A 20,764-nucleotide genomic window follows, 5' to 3' on the forward strand; every position below is an offset into this window, starting at 1 on the left:
GATCTTTGGAAGGCTCACACATCTTGATGAACACGCTGGTGGAAAAAACGGGAGACCTAGTTCATACCTGATTGAACTCAACAGGGCACTGGCACTTTCTCCATTAATGTGAGTAGGGTCAGACAACACTGTTGAAATGTTTGTTCCCTTTCTACATTATTTATTATTTTAGTTGCTGCCACTGATTGAGCTATATCTGTGGTGAATTATGCAACTTCCCACCACCCCTGCAGGCAAAGTCCTAGAGGTGCTAGTCTGGAGGAGTGTTGATGCCAGACACTCCACTGGTCTTGACCTCACCCCTTTCTACAGATGGGAGTGCATGAAACCCTTCTATAGTAAGCTGTGGGAACTGCCTGAGTTTAATTACTTCAAATGTCCACACAGTGGTATTCTGCCTACCTGTATATCCATCCTTCAGCCCCTCCTATTCCCCTTCTTTGATTGTAGCAGTTAAAGACATTTATTAAGTTGGTGTCCAAAAGGCCTCAATCAGAATCAACGTTCATTGTGCTACACATTGGATAACCAGATAGCTTCAGTGTCTAAAACTGCCTTTTCACTTCTAGCTCGGTAGGAAACTTCATCCCTTCCTCCCACATGGGTCAATCATAATAATCCAGCATGTAAGTGACAAGTGATAAGTCACTGTCTTAAATTGAACATGACGATAATGCACAGATTGTAGCTGGTACCGAACATGGATGTCTGCTTCCACCATGGTCTTGGCTGCCATGAGCCTATCAGGCCTCTGCTCAAGTTCTTCCACTGGCTCTCAGTCAATTTCTGTTGACCATTACAGGCCTTTGGCCCAATCTCCAAAGCAATTAGATTAGATCAAACATAGCTGGGCCTTGATCTATGCACCACTGTGGCAGTTGTGCCCCTTTTGGACATTGCGGATCACGATATCCAGGATGAAGCACATGCAAGCTAAGGAAAATGTAAATGCAGCTGAATCATAAGTAGAGTGTGTCCTCAAACCAAATGGACTGAAATTTGGCAAACATGTTGGAGACTGGATAAGAAGTTGGAATGTTCAGGAGAAACAGAAATTACACAGAAACAGAGACTAAAGTCTCCCTTTTACAAATGCTTCATATTTAACCAACACTTAGGTGACCAACTGCACCTCTGCATTCACATCCTACTATCAATATTGTAATAATCTTTGTACAAAATAGGTCTTGTGAGGTGTCATTTGAAAACTTCTCACTCACACGTCAGTAATATCTTGATGAAATTTATGCAGCAATATTAAATGTAAAGTTATGAATTCCCTCTGGATGACGTTGCTAGCACATGTTCAAACCCACACAGGCCTAACTAGGTAGAAGTTGTTAAACAGGTCTATCCTAAACAAAGAGATGTGTTTACACCTCTATTTACATATAAGTAGTAAACAGGGTCCTTGGGTCAGCAAGAGGGGGCAAATTGGTTTCTCAGAGACAAAGGATAAGCTGACACCTCTAGCCAGGTGTTAAAACTGACTGGTAATCACCCATCAAGTGGCCATTCTTTGGCAACAAAGGGGGAAAGGAATTGATCGATCTGCATTTTAGCAAGCAACAACCTAGAACATCTTTCAATACTAGACTCCATGTCTATGTCCTCGCAACAGGAAGGAACTTAATCTGGGGATAATCTTCAGGAAAATGCATTTTAAAAAATGACTGAACTATAAAAGTGAAGGGCAAAAACACCCTGGGTTATATTTCCTCTTCTCCTCTCTTTCACCTAAAATGACAAAGAAACCAGTCCTTTGACTTTGGGAGGGATCCTAATATGAAAATTTGGTCAGCAATGCTGGGAACATGTGGTAAGGATTTTACCTTGAACCAAGCCTAGTTTTTGCTCCTAGAAAGGGTATCTTTATTTTTCTTATAACGATTTCTGACTAATACTTTATACTTGTACTCACTTAAAATACTCTGCAGTTAAATACACTTGTTTTATTTTTTAATTCAAAACTAAATTCAGCATTGTGTTTAAGCTGAGCTGTTTGATAGCTCCATCTAAAGTAGCAGGCTGTTTGGCTATTGACCCCCCACAGAGGCAACGGACCTACAATATCTGAACTATCCAGGAGAGGGCTGGACAGTGCAAAACACAAGTTTTGGGAAAAATTTGTGACTGGGAGTGTGTTCGGTTCACCCAGAAAATAGTAACCAAGGCTGGCGAAAGCCGGAGTGTTGCTGACAGGTTGCTGGGGTCAGAGCTGGTAGACCAGGGCTGCAGCTATACACAGGCACTCAGGTTGTGACCTACATATTGCTCTCTGGCTATCTGAGAGTGGCCCAAGTTAAAAGTGACAACAGCAAAGCATTGTGAGGCACCTAAGGTTGCGGGGGAGGTGGTGACAACTCCTCACTGGTCTGGATTGCACCCCGGAATGTAACAACTTATTTCTGCCTTGATATTTAAATTTCCATGTTCTGAAAGCCTGCAAATCTAGAACTGCTCTTGTACTCACTCACCCATACCCTCGATCAATCTGGTGCCAGAAAGGGTAAACAAGGATTAGCTGTTTGTGAGAAAGTTGTGAACAGCAAAGATGTTTTTGAAATAACTTTTTACAACAGAATTCCCAAAAGAGGCAAATTTTTCAAGTGTTTGATCTTTAAGGCTGAATTTTGTAAGCACTCAAAACATTTAGCCTGACAGAGTAATTGGGACTCGATATCCAGGACCAGTCTTTTGGACTTAAAGCCCACTTCTCTCCCAAACTTTAAATTTCTGAGGACCCTTTACAAAGGATAAGCCACCTTTCACTTGGGAATATTTTGAGCCCATTTAACTGTGAAGGGAACATTCATTCAAAACATAAAAATGAAAACTACAATTGAAAGTTTGTCAGAAGGTTTTTGATGAAAGTCATTTTTAGGCATCGTCTATCATCCCTGCATTCACCCAAGGCCATTAAGCCCATGATCCAAATTTTGCCCCTTCCCAGCTAATTTTAGATACCCCTAACTAGTTAGTGGTTAGGAGGGGAATTACCTGTACCACTGCTAATTATGCCAGAGCATCTTCAAACTACATCTTGACCACCAATTGGCCAAGCTACCTCCTCCTTCCCCAAGTTATTACATGCATCTTCCTAACAAAACAAAAAAAGACAGACAGGCATCTAATGATAAATTGACATAGTTCATATTCATAGGCATGAAGAGCTGGGAAAAGCACATCATTCCTCTTCACATACAAGAATTTTGTAGTTACTTCAAAAAATTAAGGGCCAAAGTCTCCTGTTACATTTTAGCTAGAACTATGTCTATGGATAGGAGTGACGTTTCCCACTGCTGTCTTTTTGTAAGCTGCTTACTATGGTCTCAAACTTCATATGTTCTGCAAGTTAAGGAAACTGTCAATTTTTAAAAAATAAAGGATTTTTTTTTTGTTTTGTTTTTTGGCCAGAACCAGTCCCAGTGGAGGCCATAAACCAAGAACAAAAACAGTACTAATGACTACATACAGAATGTTGTGAAAATGCACAAAGTAAACAAACTTCAAAAATCGCCCTTTAATTTTTCAGTTACAGTAATAAGATAGTTGAACATGTGAATTTCTGCCTTTGTTACATAGATTTTCAAGTTGATGGTATCCCTTTAAAGTAAGACAAACCTAAAGGGCCTCCACACAAATAAATAAAAAGGTCATCTTCTAGGCTCTTCCAGAAATTCTACAATCTTGGAGAATCAATTATTGTTTTATGTGTAGATATATAGGTGTATGTTTAATATATAAAAATATATATTATGCATAGAACATACAAATGCATTTGCCATCAGTTTTGGCAGAGCATTAACAAATGTGTCAAGTTTTAAAAGGTAAAAAAAACTTCCCCACCCCCCATTTCATAATCTCAGATGAAGGCAAAAAAAATGCTGACGTAACACTGAACTGCTTAACGCACAAGTTTCTACCACATCAGGCACTGGATGACTACAGCAACCACGAGAGAACCCTAATTTCCTTTAGGTCATTTCCCTCTCTCTCAAAGACATCCAAAAAGAAGGTACAATAACCCACTTCCTATTGACAATTGCACTCTGCAACAGTAACTTTCTAAAGCAACTTTCCCCCCCCAGCATGAAGTCAAAATAAAAACACAATTTTAAGTGTAAAAACATCTTAAAATAGTTAAGTACTGTTAATTTGTATATCCATGCACTCTAAGTGCAAGAACTGACTGTGCAAAGTTAGGGTTGGAGAGAAACTACAAAATGTTTGGAATTTCCTAACATTCAGCTTTTGCTTTTTGCTGAATCCACGTGGGGGAAGCTGTTCTAGTTCTCCCTCATATGCAGATGTCTTGCTCCCCCTTTTTCAGTGTCCCCCTATTGGAATATGTACAACACTGATCAGACTGTCAGCCAGTGTGTTTAACTTATGAGCACATGCAGTTAAAGCAAGCTGCAGTGCCTACTTTTGGGACAAAAATAATTGGTTACTAATTTTGCTCCTATCAACAGTGTAATGGAAGAGTCAGCTAGATTCCTTTTCCAGCTTCTGTACCAACTGAACTGGTCAGCCAAATTCAGATTGCATAGTACCACTTCTTTTGTTCTTTATTATATTAGAAACCAAGAATTAAAAAAAGCAAATAATTGTGTCTTAGTTCTTGTCTCCACAGTCCTTCCTGCAGAGGCTTTCCCTCCATCCAGATCTTGCTCTCTGCAGGCTTCTCCATATCAGGCCTTCCACCTGATCTGTATGGAGACTGCCCCTCCTTCCACAATTCTCGGTCTCTTCACCTGCTCTCCTGCACGAAAGGCAGGCTGTCTTATATGCAATTTCAGAGAGAGCATATAACTAGAACAAGAATGTGACTTACAACTACAGCTCCCAGTTTTAAAAGGCTTACTCAGACGCACAGAACTTCTCCAGCACTGGGGCCACAGAGGCAGGGAAGATAAAGCTCCTCTCTAGGGCTGGGTGGAGCAAGGGAAGATTGAGCTCCTCCTGGGGCTGGGGGGAGGCAGTGAGCTTCTGTGCCCTCTCCCCCAAAAAAGGGTTAAATTTAAATTCCTGAACACACCTCTGACCACTTACATGTCCCAAGCCCAGTGCCTACTTCTAAATGGTATGCATAACAGGATAGCAAGATATACAAAAAGTCAGTGCAAACACACAGTAGCCTACTTCCACAATTTTACGTAGTTGGTTAGCATTATGAATTTATTATTTGTGTATTCACAAGATATCACAGCTCCTTTATGCAAATTAAACAAAACAAGAGCATCTACAATGAATTGAGTCAAGTGACAATATCCAAAAGAGCTCAAATCCCAGAAAGCATCCTGCACTTTCCACATCCAATAGTTAAATAAAGTGGAAATCTAAAAAGTGTTAAGATTTGAAATCTGAAAGAACAAGGATATTCAAAATGTCAAGATTCCATCTTTTAGAAGTTCCATATCTGGACACACACACAAACATACTACATATTCAGCACTTGATAAGTCTGAATTCAGAGACAAGGAAAGTGTTCATACCAAAACCAAAGTGCCACCAACTTTCAGCCACTAAAAGGATTAAGTGGAAAGATCTAGCAATGGACAGAGGGAAAGAATTCTGTTCCTCCTCCTGCAGTACTGAAGGATTGAAATGCAGAAGTAGGCTTCCTACTCCCTTGAAACCTACTAAGGATAGAGGGAGAAGAGAAGAGTCACAGGAGTACTTTGACACAAATCTACTTCCCAAAAAAGTGTTTGAAGGTGACTGATCTTGTACCTCCCCCATCCTTCCCAAAGTCACACTGGCTCCCAGAAGCCAACAGAAGGATTGATAGCCTGCTACACCTCCAAAAGACAAAAGGAAAGCAAGGTAAAAGACAAAAGAGTTGCTATTTTCCTAGTGAAGAAATATCTTCATGATCTTTTGGTTTTGAGGTAGACCCTCAACTCCAAGCAATCTTGATTTTAATACTATTTTTTGCACAGCTTTACCTGCAGAAACCTGGGTTATAGCTGACTATACTGAATGTGTATTCAAAAAGCAGTAGAGCAGAGCTGGGGAGGAAATAATGAACTGGGAAACAACCACCAGACGCATATTGAATTTTGGTCCTTTGTAAGAGAAACACCTTTAAACTGTGCACTGTGGTGTTCTTTGCAAATATGTTTTCTAAATTACTTAGCATTATTATAAGCAGACCCAATAGTGACAGCTCGAGATAAGACTGCTTAATACTTCCCATTAAGCATTTTTCAAATGCTTATAAACTTTGCTAAACTGTTTGGTGGAAGTTTTTCATGTTTCCTCTCTGCCCCATGCTTAGCTCTCTGCAAAGCTTTCTTTTCTAAAGATTTCAGTGAAAACCGTTCATCTATTTTGAAGAATTCGGTCTTACAAAGCTATTTTTATCTATATTAAAATTTCCATCAATTTCTGTGAAGAACTATAGTACCTCTGTGCTTTGGACCAGAAATGTAAGTTTAGCATATAGACAAAGGTATTTTTTGCTACATGACAATCCATCCAAATTTGGCAGTTATGTCTCTGGAAATGGCAATCTGCATATGCTCATTGTTCGTTAGAGACCTATTGCTAAAATTTCAGAACATGCCAATTCCCCTGAGCATGCTCCAGCCCCACTACAACTCTACATGATGGAGTTAGAGCTCTAGGTGGGGAGATGAAACATCAGTCACTGCTATTCTTCCCTTCAAGTCAAAGGTTCACTGAGTTGGGAGCCAGGAAACCATCATGAATCCTAGCCTCTGTTCTTATACCAACTAGTGTTAATTCTGTGCACTTCACAGCTGTTACAATTAAGCAAGGTCTTAAACCCTTATGTTAGGGTATATCTACACTGAAACACTTGATTTTTCACACCCCTGAGAGATGTAGCTATGCGGATGTAAATTCCCAGTGTAGACCAGCCCTTAAGAGAGAGATAGCTATTCTTTATTCTACAAGTAAGGTAATGGACGTTGTACAAAGTTACTTCTAACAGAGCTTGAGCATAGCCCATCCCAGCCACACTGCCATTCAGAATGTGTGTACCAAATTTATGTCCTTGCTGTGCTACCTAACTAAACACTGGACCACACTGCTCTGCAGAGCAAGACAAAGCCAGCACTCCCCATCTTCAACACTCTCTTGGTACTTAGCAAGTAGCTATTTAAGCTACTTGCAAAAAAGTAGTGCCTGGTGGGACTAGTGGCTGGTCCCAACAGAGACTAATAGTTCTCTGCTGCCAGTTACTCCTTTAGCTCATATGGTAGACGTATGCATGGTGTATTTAGAGGTGCTGGGTTCCAAACTTGCTAGTGACACATCAAGGGTTAATGTGGTTCCACATGATGAAATTTGTTTTTTCAGGTCGCTCCTTTAAAAATCTAAGAGATTACACAGAAAAATATTATGTCCCAAGAACACTAAAGTTGCAAAGTCAAAGTTGCAATCAAAAGCTAGGAAAATCCAGTATTATGAGTATATGTGCAACCTTAATTCAGCCCCATCGCATGTATCTAAACACCACCACATTCTTTAGTTACAGGATCGCATAACATTTCTGATTTTGCATAACATGCACAGTGAATGAGGCGGAGGGTTGCCAGTAGGGAAAAGAGGTTCTCTCGTGTTTAAGACACTAAACTGGGACCTGAGATAGCTGGGTTCTATCCCTGGCTCTAATGAAACCTACTATGATGCTGAGCAAGAACAGCATAATGCATACATACTGAAGGGAGCCAGATTAAGGCAACCCTAAATCTGGCATTTCCAACTTGAGTACTTGACATTGCAATATTAGCATTCTTTAATTTATAGTATTTTGTATAGAATATTGAAAGACATCTGGAGACAGCAGGATCTAGCAGTTAGGTCACTGGACCACACGTCAGGAGACCTGGATTCTATTTAACTTCACCACTGAGTTTCTGCGTGTCCTTGGCCAACTCACTTCTTTTTATGCCAGTTTCCCCTTCTGGAGACTATACTTACCTGCAGTCTCCTTTGTAAAGTACTGAGATCTACAAGGGAAAAGCACTTATACAAGAGATATCAAGCTGTATTCTGTTTCATGTCACTATGACAACCTGAAGTTAAAGTGAAGTCTCTGTACCCTTATCCAACTGGTTGATGGTCAGGTCACAGCCATTTCAAAAGTATCTAATAGATGTACAAGACACCTCCCCCCTGCCCACTACCTTATTTAAGTCTAAAATTTGCTGCCAATCTTGCTCCCATTTTCATCTACTGCCCCAATCCGTCTGGCATGGCTATATACTACAGCACTGTCAATTAAAGCTTCAATTAATGTTTTTATTTTAACTTTTAAAATATGTATTTGTGTACTCAATATTCCAAGTTTTACTTTTCATTCTGCTGGGAGAGGCAAGAGACGGAGGAAGCAGCACTACTGTAAATTGTAACAGTAGTTACAGCTAAGCAGAAAAATCTATGAAAATCAAATATCTATTCCCACCTAAGTAGTCTCCTGCTTAAGGACATGCTGGGCCAGGATAAAATAATTCTGAAATTAAACCAAAGCTGAGCCTCCCAGATAACTGAAGGTAAATCCACACAGTCTCAAAGCGTCTAAGGCAACTGACTGGGGCTTGAGCTGCGAGGTTAAAAATAGCAGGTTAGATGTTTGGGCACCGAGACCCTCGTTTCAGAGCCGAGATCCAGCCTAAGTCCGAACACCTACACTGCTATTCTTTGCCCCACAAGCCCTAGTCAATTGACCCAGGCTGAGACTTGCTTTTGCAAGCTTTTTTTGTTGGTTTGCTGTGTACCCAAAATAGACTACATGTACAGTAGGGAAATTTTGGGAAGTTCCCACCAATGCCATCATCAGTTCAAACATTGCTACCATTGGCAGAGCTGAAGTCCTAGCTCTGGCTGCCAGTGGCACTTTTAGCCTTGTCAACCAGACCTGCTTTGAGCAGGATTAGAAGACACTGTGCTTAGACACCAACGCGCAGCTTACATTAGGGCTCCTGACACAGATGGCACTCATGTAGCTTTAAAAATCTGCTTGCAATGCTGAAAAACTTGTGAAGTCTCTCTAGTGTACATATGTCCCCTACAATTAGGCAAATTCGAACACAAAGGCATTTAAAAAAAGTTTTGGTGCTGCATTGTGTATAACATTACAACACAGCCTTACTGGTTCTTTTAACAGTAAAATCAAGCTCCTTTTAATGATTCATAAATATTCTTACTTTACTACTAGTTGCTGGCACACAGATCCATTATCTGTTATCAGTTCATTCAGTTTTAATTCAAGGTGAACTTTTCCCTGCAAAAAATAAAAATACCATATGTAAATATTTTTGAAATCCTTTATTTCAGAAGTAGTAACAGCACATAGGAAAGTAACTCACACATACTTTTAAAATATAATTTATCCCCCATATAAGATATAGAACTTACTCATTTAAAAAAAACCAGACATGCTGGCAGAAAACGGAGGTAATCAACAGCATACTAATGCTAAGTGGAATATTTCTAGGTAAAGAGCTCACCCCTGCTCCCACTGACTTTAATGAAACCCATTATTAATCTTGCTAGAGGTAACTAGTAATTTAGGGCCCCATCCTGCTCTCACTGAGCTAGCAAAAAAGAGACAAGCAAGCCTTGATATGAATATATGACCAAACACTACTATACCCAGCAATATGGGACTCTAGAACCTTCCTTGTTGCCTGTTCTAACCAGCCTTTGGAGGATGAGAGGCTGCCAGAAATATTTATGAGTTACTTAACTGAGAAACAAGTTGTTACTGTTTATTACATGCACAACACTAGCAATGTGCTAAGTGCTTTCCAGATTGAGGAAGTGACCTCTTCTCGTTATCTGTTTGATCTGAATGATGGAGTATAGAAAGTAGTGAAGAGCAGTGAGAGTGAACTTTACTTATTTCTATGATACATCTCTGCACAAAACTGTTATGTTAGTCTGAATCATTCATTAGTGACAGCGAAGGTTTATAAAACAATACTCAAATATTTATATGCTGTTTGATACAATGAAAGATATCATTTCAAACAGATTTTGAAAATTATTGTGGGGAGTTACTTGTTAATAGACTTTGTGCAGTAGTCGCCCAAATAAGTGTACTTAATGTAGAATCTCATTCATACATAAATAAAACAGCAATTGTTTCAATTACATCTTTATGAGGACAAAGAGTTAACCATTTTTCCCATACCCTCTGTAAGTGATAATGTATCTAACCAACTTTGGGACAATACTGCAAAATTAACATACATACATCTTTGGGCTCTTCCTGCCTACATCTGTGATAACACTCATTTGACCTGGATACAAAAACAGACTGGTTATTTATTCCACAGTAACTGCAGTTCTTCTAAAATGTTGTAGTTAGTGTGGATTCCACTGTAGGGGCGTATACACCTCATACACAAGTTCGGACTTTTTTCCTTTTTACTAGCAGTGTCTATCAGGGCTACACACATGCCCTATGCCTCTTTGTGCTCTCACATGAGATCTTAAAGGGCAGGGCAGCCATGACCTACCGTCAGTTCCCTCACAAGTCAAACCCCATGTTGCTAAAGCCTCTAAATAATGGTGATAGAGGACAGATCATGGAATTCACACTGACTGTAACAGCTTCATGACCCAGTTTTTGTAGGGTATGCAACTATTTTCTCTTTTTCATGTATGTGTCAGTGTGGATCCCATGGTAGGAAACGCACAAGCAGTATCCTCATTGGACAGTGGTAACAAGGAGTTTCAGCTGTGTCATTTAAGCCGACTGAAATATTGCTCTTCTGAACCTGGCTACCATGTGAAGTGCATAAAATATTTTAACAAAAAAAAGTTAGAGGGCTGCTTCACATAGCTGCCTTGCAGATCTTGGAGATTTGAATGGTTTGGAAGCAGGCAGACAATGCCATCTGTATCCTGGTAGAGTGTGCCTGGCCATTTGAAGGGAGAGGCTTGCCCACTTGACAGGAGATGGAAATTCACCGCGTGATCAACTTTAAAATGCTCTGCAATGAGCTATCTGGTATATCAAAAGGCCAGGCTGTCACAAAAGACTAGACCTGGTGGAATAGGGCACGGCACCTTTTGAAGCTGGTGTTCTCTAGACGGGGTTCAACATGGGTCTCAATCTTGTCAAATTCACAGATGTGTGAAAAGACCAGTGTGCATTGCCAAAGAAAAGCAAGTCCTCAATTATAACCTGTGTCTCTTTAGGCATGGCCCAATGGAGCTTAGAGCCATGATACTCTGTGCATGGTAGCTACGGTAGCCAAAAGACCTGATCATGATGTCCTAGGCATCCATCACTGCTTACAAAGCCATCTTAACAGCATAATTAAGGAAGGTCAGCTGGTGGTCAAGCTCTTCTCTACTTTCACGAGGGATCTTTGTGAGGAAGGCTATCATCCTGTCTCACATTAGAAAGTTATACTTGGTCAGAAAGGCCTGGCAGTCAGCCATGCACAGATATAGTGACTCTGAAGAGTACAACTTCCTCCCGAACAGGAAGAGGCATGTGGGGTCTTCATCCTCAGGGTATTTTTGTTCTCTCTACTTTTCTTATTCAACACAACTAACAAGTCTAGGTTTATGTGACTGCACAAGTACTCAAATCCTGAATGGGGTACCAGGCACCTCTACATGTTCTGCCATTGGTGGCTGGTGTCTGCCCCAGGGCTTCAGGGGGGCTAGTAGTCCTCTGTTAATGGGGAGGGTAATCCTGGCTGGACCACAAACTGACAGGGTGTCAGCTTGTGAGACTTCTGAAATCTCCATCGGCAGAGTCTAAGGAATCCGTAAAAGGCACTTCTGCAAAACTGTGAAGTTACCGGATACCAAGGATCCTGCTTCATCCAGTGTCACGAAGGAGGGATCCTTTGATGTTGACATGGGATACTCATGTTGCTCAGCCCTGGATCTGCCTCCTCTTGAAATTCCCCCATTGGTTGTCTGGCCAGAAATGCCCCTTGGGAGGGAGATCTCTTGCTCTTCCTCTGTGGTGGAAACTGGCTCCTCAGTAAAAAGGTGGGCCCCAATGTTCTCAAGAGGGCCACGATGGCATACTGTATGGGTACAGATAACTCAAAGGCTGTTGGCTGGACCAGTGCCAGTCTTGGTGGGACAGTGGTTGCTAGGGCTTGTAGGAGAAACCTGCAGATGTCTCAGTAACACTGATCACAGACCTTGGTTGGCGGGGGGGCGTTCTTTGCTAGATGATGGTTAGAACATACACCACAGTGTTGGTGAGTAGACCTCTAGGAATAACAAGAGATGCACTGATACAGAGACAACAGACCTGGACTGCTGGAGTCCGGGGTCAATGGCGTGAGGATAGCCAGTGTTGAAGTATGCTGCCTCACAGTCTGCTTCTTCTCTCCACCCAACATTGCGTAAAAGGCTGTTCTCCAGAAGCTGTGTCTGCACCTATGGGAGGACACTGAGCTCCTTCTTGAATTTCTGCCTCTTTCAAAGAGTCCCTTTCGTTGCCCGACTTCAAAACCAGAGACACAGATGATAGCTTCAACATCAAAACTGGGATTGATTTTGGTGTCAGTTCCGGGTCTTTCACTGGCTCTATCTTCTTTGCAGTAATCTTAGGCATTGCCAGTCTGCTTAATAGATGGTGGCTTGTCTATTAACAGGATTCTGGTGCTTGTTTTCTCCAGGTCTGATGAGACCTTAATGGACTGTTCCAGAAGGTGGAGTTTCAGCTTTGCACCTCCACATGGAAATCCTCACATAGAAGGATAAGCGTACAGGGCATCTACTTGGAATGCGCAATTCCCCCAGACAGAATAGACACCTATTTTGCCCGTCCTTCAAGAGGAATTAGGCCCTGGCAGGAGGGACAGGGCTTGAAGCCCACAGGTTTCAAATCCACTACTTGAGAACCCCTGTATGGTGGGGGAGGGGGAGGGGGAGGACGGGGGGCAAGGGAAGTCTGACCAAAGAAGTTCAGTCCAGACCATTAAAAATTAGCTCATGGCATTCAAAACAAGAGATCAGAAATGGTTCTGAAGATCTGCAGAATATTTTGAAGTTCAACCTGAACTGAAAACTAGGGGGTTGAACACTCACCAAGATCCATCTCGCTGCCACAGACAATAAGGAAACTGAGGATTGGTCATGGCCAGCCCACCATTCACTCCCTCAAATGGGATCCTGAGTCAGCAAAGGGCACACGTGCAGCCCTGATGGACACTGCTAGTAAAAAAATAATAATCCAGTTTTGCATGCATGAGGCACATGTGCACCTAGAGTGGGATCCACAATGACACAGCCAAAGACTATCCAGTTTTGTCAGCGTAACAGCTTAAACAAAAGCCATAACACCAAGTGGAAAATGAGTTTGTGCTGTATCAGCTATTCTGTGTAGCTATATCTATCTGTGGATTCTGGGGGCTTGTCTACACTTACCAGGGGATCGATGTGCGGCGATGAGCCACATAATGAATCGTCAGGATAAACACTAAACAGCTACCCATTCTATAAAAAACATCCATCCATCATGGGTCTAGTGAAGACGTGCTAATTCGACCACAGATTGCTCTCCCATTGACTCCTGTACTGCACCGTACTGAAAAGAGTAAGGGGAATCAACAGGATATCGCGTAGTCTGGACCCCGCGGTAAATTAATCTAAGCTACGTCAATTTGACTTACACTATTCATGTAACTCAAATTGCATAGCTTAGATCGACTTTTCCCTGTTGCGTAGACAAGGCCTGGGAAAATCTGGGCTGCTATTCTAAGGTGCCTCAGCAAGGGACAGAGTGCCCACGGATCATACATATCGGGTGGGGGGAGCACAGCAGAAAACATACAGGGCACTGCACTTTAGGAAGTAGTTCTGCAGAGCCAGGAAGAAGGAAAAAAAAAAAAAAAAAATCAGCCAAACAACCAAAACCCGCACAACCCTCTACCCTGTTTGGTTTCAGCGGGGTTTTGTACAAAAGCCTTTTGTAGGGCTTGCTGGATCCCTAGGCATAGCTAACAGTGTGAACCAAAGTACGCCTTGTCAGAATAGGAGTACTTGTGGCACCTTAGAGACTAACCAAACTTGTCAGAATAGGAACACTTAGGTAGCAGCTAACCAAGTAAGCACCTTCCTGCCTAGAGAGGATGATACAAGAACACACCGACCTCTCAAGAGATGGTACAAGGACTCACAGACCCTGTGTAAGATAAGGATGGAAGAAGTAAAATGAATGAGGCAGGGAACTGCAAGAAGAGAAAGGATTGTTTCCTGGTTAAGGTAGCTGAATTTAGCCCTGGAGAGCTGGATTGTGTCCCTGCCTGTGCTACACAATTCCTTTGTGATGCTAGGCAAGTCATGTAAACAAAAATTTTCACAGATGATGACTAACTGCATGTCCTTCATTTTCTGGGTAACCCACTTTAGACGCTAGAGTCTGATTTGCAGAAGTGGTCGTTAGGATATAGATATTCAGGCCTGTCTGTAAAGGCCTATACTCTAAGAACGTACATATATGACCAGCAGGAGAGTGAGTTTGTGTGTGTGGTTTTTGGAGGGGGCTGGAGGGTCAGAAAACCTGGATTTGTGCTGGAAATGGCCCACCTTGATTATCATACACATTTTAAAGAGAGTGGTCACTTTGGATGGGCTATTACCAGCAGGAGAGTGAGTTTGTGTGTGTGGGGGGGGGGGAGCGGAGGATGAGAAAACCTGGATTTGTGCTGGAAATGGCCCAACTTGATGATCACTTTAGATAAGCTATTACCAGCAGGAGAGTGGGGTGGGAGGAGGTATTGTTTCATGGTCTCTGTGTATATAATGTCTTCTGCAGTTTCCACAGTATGCATCCGATGAAGTGAGCTGTAGCTCATGAAAGCTCATGCTCAAATAAATTGGTTAGTCTCTAAGGTGCCACAAGTACTCCTTTTCTTTTTGCGAATACAGACTAACATGGCTGTTACTCTGAAACCAGTTTATCATTTAGCTAGTAATAGAGGTATACAAGAAAGAATCTGTGTAAGGGCCTTCTCTCACTGTGACAGTCTGAGGCCCTGTTCTTAGGCCAATGCCTTTGGCTAAGCAGCAGAGGCAACCATAAGCTGGGAAGCGAACGGTCACATCCACACATTCCAAACTAGTCAATATGGGGCTGTTAGGAAGGTGATCTGATCTATCACCTCCAGAGAAAGGGAAGAACCTAGAAGATGTAAAAGGAAATTTAGGTTGATAGTTTTCTGTCTGGTAAGAACTCACTTACCAATAGACACAGCTGGGAAACCCTTATGTCTTTACAGATGTAGTTGTGAAATCCTCACTTCTGTCATTATAGTTCCCACTTTGCTATTGTTTATTGGCATGGTCTCTGTCTGGTTCTGTGATTGTTTCTGTCTGCTGTATAATTAATTTTGCTGGGTGTAAACTTATTAAGGTGGTGGGATATAATTGGTTAGCTAATCATGTTACTATGTTAGGATTAGTTAGTTAAATTTCAGTAGAATGATTGGTTAAGGTATAGCTAAGATTATTACTATATAAATTAGGGGCAAACAGGAAGTAAGTTGGGATTCGAAAATAAGGAAAAAGGAATTTGGATTTAAGCTTGCTGGAAGTTCACCCCAATAAACATCGAATTGTTTGCACCTTTGGACTTCGGGTATTGTTGCTCTCTGTTCATGCGAGAAGGACCAGGGAAGTGGGAGAGTGAAGGAATAAGCTCTCTAACATCTTGGTGCCGAGACTTGGGTACATCGCATTGGATAGGTGAGTGGCAGCCTGTAAGTCCCCCTCCCCAACAGTCCGCGCAGCTGCTTGGAGGGGGTATGGCGAACTCTCGTGATGGTAGTCGCGGGTTCTGGCAAGCTGGGGTAATGGATTTTTTGAACAAATGGATAAGGAAGAATCAAGGCCCACACCAGGTGCAGGGGTTCACCTGGGATGAGACTGACAAGGAGATGGGAGAGGTTTTGGGAGACCCCAAGGGAAAGGAGTGTGAGAAAAAGGGAACGGTATTACAAGGTTTGTGTGCTTGGATGGCATACTGGGTAAAAACGGAAGCTGATCTCCTCCAGCACATTAAGGATTTGGAGGGGATTGTGAATCAGCAACAGATTTTAACAGAAAAATCTGTGTTAGCAGTAGAGGTAGCGGATTTGAAGGCGTGGGATGCTGCACGGACAGAGGAGTCTTGTGAGGCAATCCGGAGAAAGAGGGACGAACTGCTGGGGAGAGTAGGAGACTTAGAGGAGGAACTGTATTATTGTAAACATGGGGGCAATGGACTTGGGGACTACAAACCATCCGCCGCACTAATGGAACTGAAAGAGACACCTCCACCACCCTACCCTGAAAAAACACTGTACCCACCGCCAGTGAACGTTGTAAGCTGGCGATCCACAGTTATAGCCCCTGCGAGAGAGGCTACCCGGGAGGAGGCAGGAATAGTGGCCCCGGTTGCGGGGTGGGGGGGACCATGCCCCACAAGTAGTAGAACAGGCAGAAATCCGCCCCTTGTCCCTGAAGGACTGGGAGGTAGTACTTGTAGGCAGTATTTGGTACCCCGGAATGATTGGGATCAGTTTGTGCTGAGGCTAGTGGAGGTGGGAAGGGAGATGGAGGGTCTAACTCGTGAGGACCAGGTGATCTTATGGCGTAGTCTTTTGGAACGAGGTATCTTGGGAATCAATGTGGCAGGAGTGGCACACCCATTTCTAATCCCCGGACAGGTGGCAACACAGTTGTTTGGGGTGTACTCTCGTACTGCGGGGATGAATAAGATGAAGCGAATCCCTGGGGAAACAGGGCAGGATATACTTAATCACATACTGGCATGGGCATGGTGCTGGGTGGATCCCCTGGACGGTCCATGGGTGATGCCTCAGGCAGGGGCACCGGGACCTGGTGGGGGTGTGGAGCAGGGTAGGGGTGTGGAATTGCTGGAGAAATGGTTGGAGCTCAGCAATCCGCAGTTCGTGGGGCATTTAAGGTTGCAGCATCCTGAACTTGCTCCCAATCAGCTACCCTAGTTTCTGGAACAGGCAGATGTGTGGAGGCAGATGTGTCAGGGGGAAGAGCCAGTCCATTCTATTACTGCGGGGGATCAATACAAGGTGGAAAGGGGTGGGTCAGCCTGGAGAGGAGGAGGTAGAGGGAGAGTTTGTGGCTTGGGCGGCGGGGTGAGGGGGGTAGTCAGGGACAAGCGTGCAGCTATAGAGCACCAGATCCAGAGACTGCAGGCTAAACTGACTACCCAGGATCTTACGAGATCAGGGGGAAAGTGGCCCCGGAGGCCAAGGGACTGGGACTGCCTGAAATGCCAGACACACAATTTTGCGTGGAGACAGGAACGTGTTCGGTGCCAGGATCCCTGGTCCCCCTGTGAACCAGTGGGAGGGACAGAGGTGGGTGCTGCAACTCAGGGGTGCCCTGGGAGGCGTCCTGTCCATGTTCTCAGCTTAGGACGTGATGTATCTGGTCGTCCCACACTCCAGGGGGCAATCGAAACGAGTCCCATAAGGGATTTTTTGATAGACACTGGAGCAGCCATCAGTTTAACCACATGGGGGCAGGGGAGACCCTCAGAAGGGACTGTGACAATTGTAGGAGCAACGGGAGGGGAGACACAATTAACCCTGAGGCGGGGACAAACCAAGGAATCTGGGGGGAAGGGGAGATTATGTGGGGTTGTAATGATATGCTTCATCTGTTGGGGGCAGGAGATTTACACAAACTGGGACTTGTACTGGATTTAGCCAATTGGGTGTGTTTACTGGGGCAAACGCAGGATGGTCAGGACTATACCATTCCTATAGGGATAGCCACTATGACCATTAAAGCAGCACATGCCCTCCCACCACCCCCGGCTGGATGGGAACACACCCCTGTGTGGGCGAAGGATAACCTGGATTGTGGTAGGGGCAGCATGGAGGTACTGATGGAGGGAGGGGACCCTCCCCCACAGAAACAGTATCCTATTCCTCGGGAGGCGTTGGCAGATGTGGGGGCAACTATTGGGGAACTGGAACAGAGGGGACTGATTAGGGCAGTTGCATCCCCTTGTAATGCTGCTGTGTGGCCAGTGAGAAAGCCAAACGGTACCCGGCCCCTGACTGGGGATTACAGGGCACTAAATGCTCTGGTCAATTCACCAGCCTCAGTGGTGGTGGCGTACCCTGAAATGTTGGCCCATATTGGACCCCAATTCCAAATTTTCACTGTTTTGGACATAGCTAATGGGTTTTGGTCTCTGTCACTAGCTACCTCGTGTCAGTATAAAACTGCATTCACATGGGAGGGCAGACACTTCTGCTGGACAGTCCTACCCCAGACATATAGGGACTCCCCTGCAATTTTTCACAGATACACGAGACAGGCTCTGGAGGGGGTGGATTCAGCAAGGTGCATACAATATGTAGACGACCTGTTGCTAATGTCAAGGACAGAGGAAGAAGACAGGGAACTAACAGAGCAGGTCCTGCAAGCTTTGGCAAGAGCAGGATTGAAGGTCAATGGGAAAAAGGCTCAGATGGGACAGACAAGAGTGACCTACTTAGGAGTGCAAGTGTCTCAGATGGGAAGGGAAATCGATAAGGGACGGGTGCAGCTGATCCAGTCCCTGCCACTGCCTACGGATGTTAAAAGCTTGGAAAGTTTTCTGGGTCTAACTGGATTTTGTGGCCAATTATTCAGAAATAGCCCAGCCTCTATTTGACCTAACCCAAGCCTCAACTTGGGAATGGTCAGAAGAGTGTACTGAGGCAGTGAGAGTGCTAAAGGAAAACCTGGCCAGTGCTCCAGTGCTCGCCCCCCCGGATGGGGAGAAATTCTTTTACCTGTATCCTTTGGTATCGGACACTACCATCGGTTGTGCATTAACACAGGAGTATGGAGCAAAGGACCGACCTGCGGCTTTGCCTCTCGACTTTTGAGTGCTGTGGAACTGAAGCATGGATGGTGTGAAAAGGTGCTGTTGTGTTCCTACTGGGGGGTAGGGAAATTCAAATACTTCACGGGAATGCAGAAAGGAATAGTTCAATCTCATCATGACCCCCTGCGGCTGTTAAACATGCATACTATCTTACAGGGACAAGTGAGTGGGCAGCGTATTGCCAAACGGTTGCTGGTTCTACAGGCAGAAAACATTAAAGCAGAAGTGTTAAAGGAACCCATAGTCTGGGTAGCTGGATTACATCTGGCTGGCACCCCACACCAATGTGAAGCCAGCCCAGGTAAAACCCAACATCAGGTGTTTCGGGCAGCTAACCCCAATCAGGTAAAGGAGGGGACACTGGTATGGTTTTTGGATGGAAGTTGTAGGTATCAAGGGGGACGGAAAACTGCAGGCTTAGCTGTTGTGGGAATCAGAGGCAATGAGACAGTCAGCACCATTGGTTTCTCACTAGAAGCAAGGTCAGCTCAGGAGGCAGAACTGGCAGCCTTGCTAACAGCTTTAAATGAAGTGGATCCCAAATTTGAGCCAGAAGGTTGGATGGTGGTAGATTCAGATTATGTATTTCGTGGTGCCATATTAATGCTGAGATGGTGGGCAGATAGTCATTTCAGGGCAACAGACGGCTCCACAATCAAGCATGCTACCTGATGGAAGCGAGTGGAGGAGCTCAGTCACTGTTTTACATGGATTAATGTGGTAAAAGTAAAGACACACAAGAAAACAGGACCCCCAAGCAAAGGAAATAATCTGGCCGACGTAGAGGCTAAGTGGGCTGCAACAGAGACACCCCCATGGCCCTGGGAGCCAGAAGAGAGTGTGCCTGTAGCAGTGTTAACAAGAAGCGGGGTGGATACAGATCGGGGAGGGAGAATTCGAGAGCTGCAGGAATCTGACCCGAGACTGGAAGGCATCATGAAACTTGGGGACAAGCATGTGCCCAAGGTGGAACTAATGGAAGGGATTTGGTGAGTCTTAATAACTGAGGGACCAGTAATGTTGTGTCCTCAGGGAAGTCGGATGGCTTTCTTAAGCTGGGTGCACGGAAGTTTGGCAGGGGGACACCCCAGGTTTGAGGAGGCACTGGGAATTTTAAAAAGGTTGTGCTGGTGGCCAGGAATGGCAGCTGTTTTAAAATCACATCTGGAACGTTGTTTGGACTGTGCCACGCACAGCCCACCTCAAGGTGCTAAGGGGAGAATTAATGAGACAAGCTCCAAGGGGACCATGGGAAAGAATACAAATTGACTACACAGGACCCCTTCCACCAGATCACAGGAAAAACTGATTCATGTTGGTGGTAGTGGATGCTTTCAGCAAGTGGGGGGAAGCTTTCCCCACAAAGTATCAAACTGCCCAGGTAACTGCTGAAATACTGGTAAATGAGGTATTCACTCGCTAGGGGATCCCAAAGGTGATTGACTCAGACCAAGGAGCTGCTTTTCGATCAGATCTGTTAGGGGAGCTATCGGCCCTCACTGGAATCACACATATTCCATATTGCTTATCACCCACAGGCTGCGGGGCAGGTGGAACGCATGAACCGCACTATTAAAAGTGAGCTAAGAAAGGGAGTGGAAATGGGAGGAAAAAACCGGTCACAGTTACTGCCCTTTGTCTTAATGAGACTAAGGGCCCGAGAATCAAAGGGCACAGGATTTTCTCCCTATGAAGCTCTCATTGGAAGGCCCATGGAACGGTGGGAAAATCTACTTACTCCAGTACCTGGGGAAGTCACTACACACGGCTTAACACAAGAATGGATTTTAACTCTAATCGAACATGTAAAACACATACAGCAGGCAGTGGCCTGGCGAGACGAGCAAGGAGCAGTAAGAGTCAAAGCATGGTATGACCTGCCTGGGGAGTGTAATCTAC

General features: G+C 44.1%; 1 protein-coding gene across 5 annotated transcripts in view; it reads right to left on the minus strand.

Moving 5' to 3' along the window:
• Positions 1-20,764, minus strand: part of RASA2 (RAS p21 protein activator 2) — a 113,797-nt gene that overhangs the window by 55,193 nt on the left and 37,840 nt on the right. For all 5 annotated transcript variants that reach the window (XR_013347109.1, XM_077826369.1, XM_077826368.1 and 2 more), the window contains exon 5: positions 9,180-9,256. Coding sequence is in view for 4 of the 5 variants with exons in the window: in XM_077826369.1 (XP_077682495.1) it covers positions 9,180-9,256 (77 nt within the window). In the remaining variant the exon portion in view is untranslated. The remainder of the gene's footprint in view (positions 1-9,179; positions 9,257-20,764) is intronic.

This window comes from Eretmochelys imbricata, chromosome 9 (assembly GCF_965152235.1).
Source record: "Eretmochelys imbricata isolate rEreImb1 chromosome 9, rEreImb1.hap1, whole genome shotgun sequence".
Lineage (NCBI taxonomy): Eukaryota > Metazoa > Chordata > Testudines > Cheloniidae > Eretmochelys > Eretmochelys imbricata.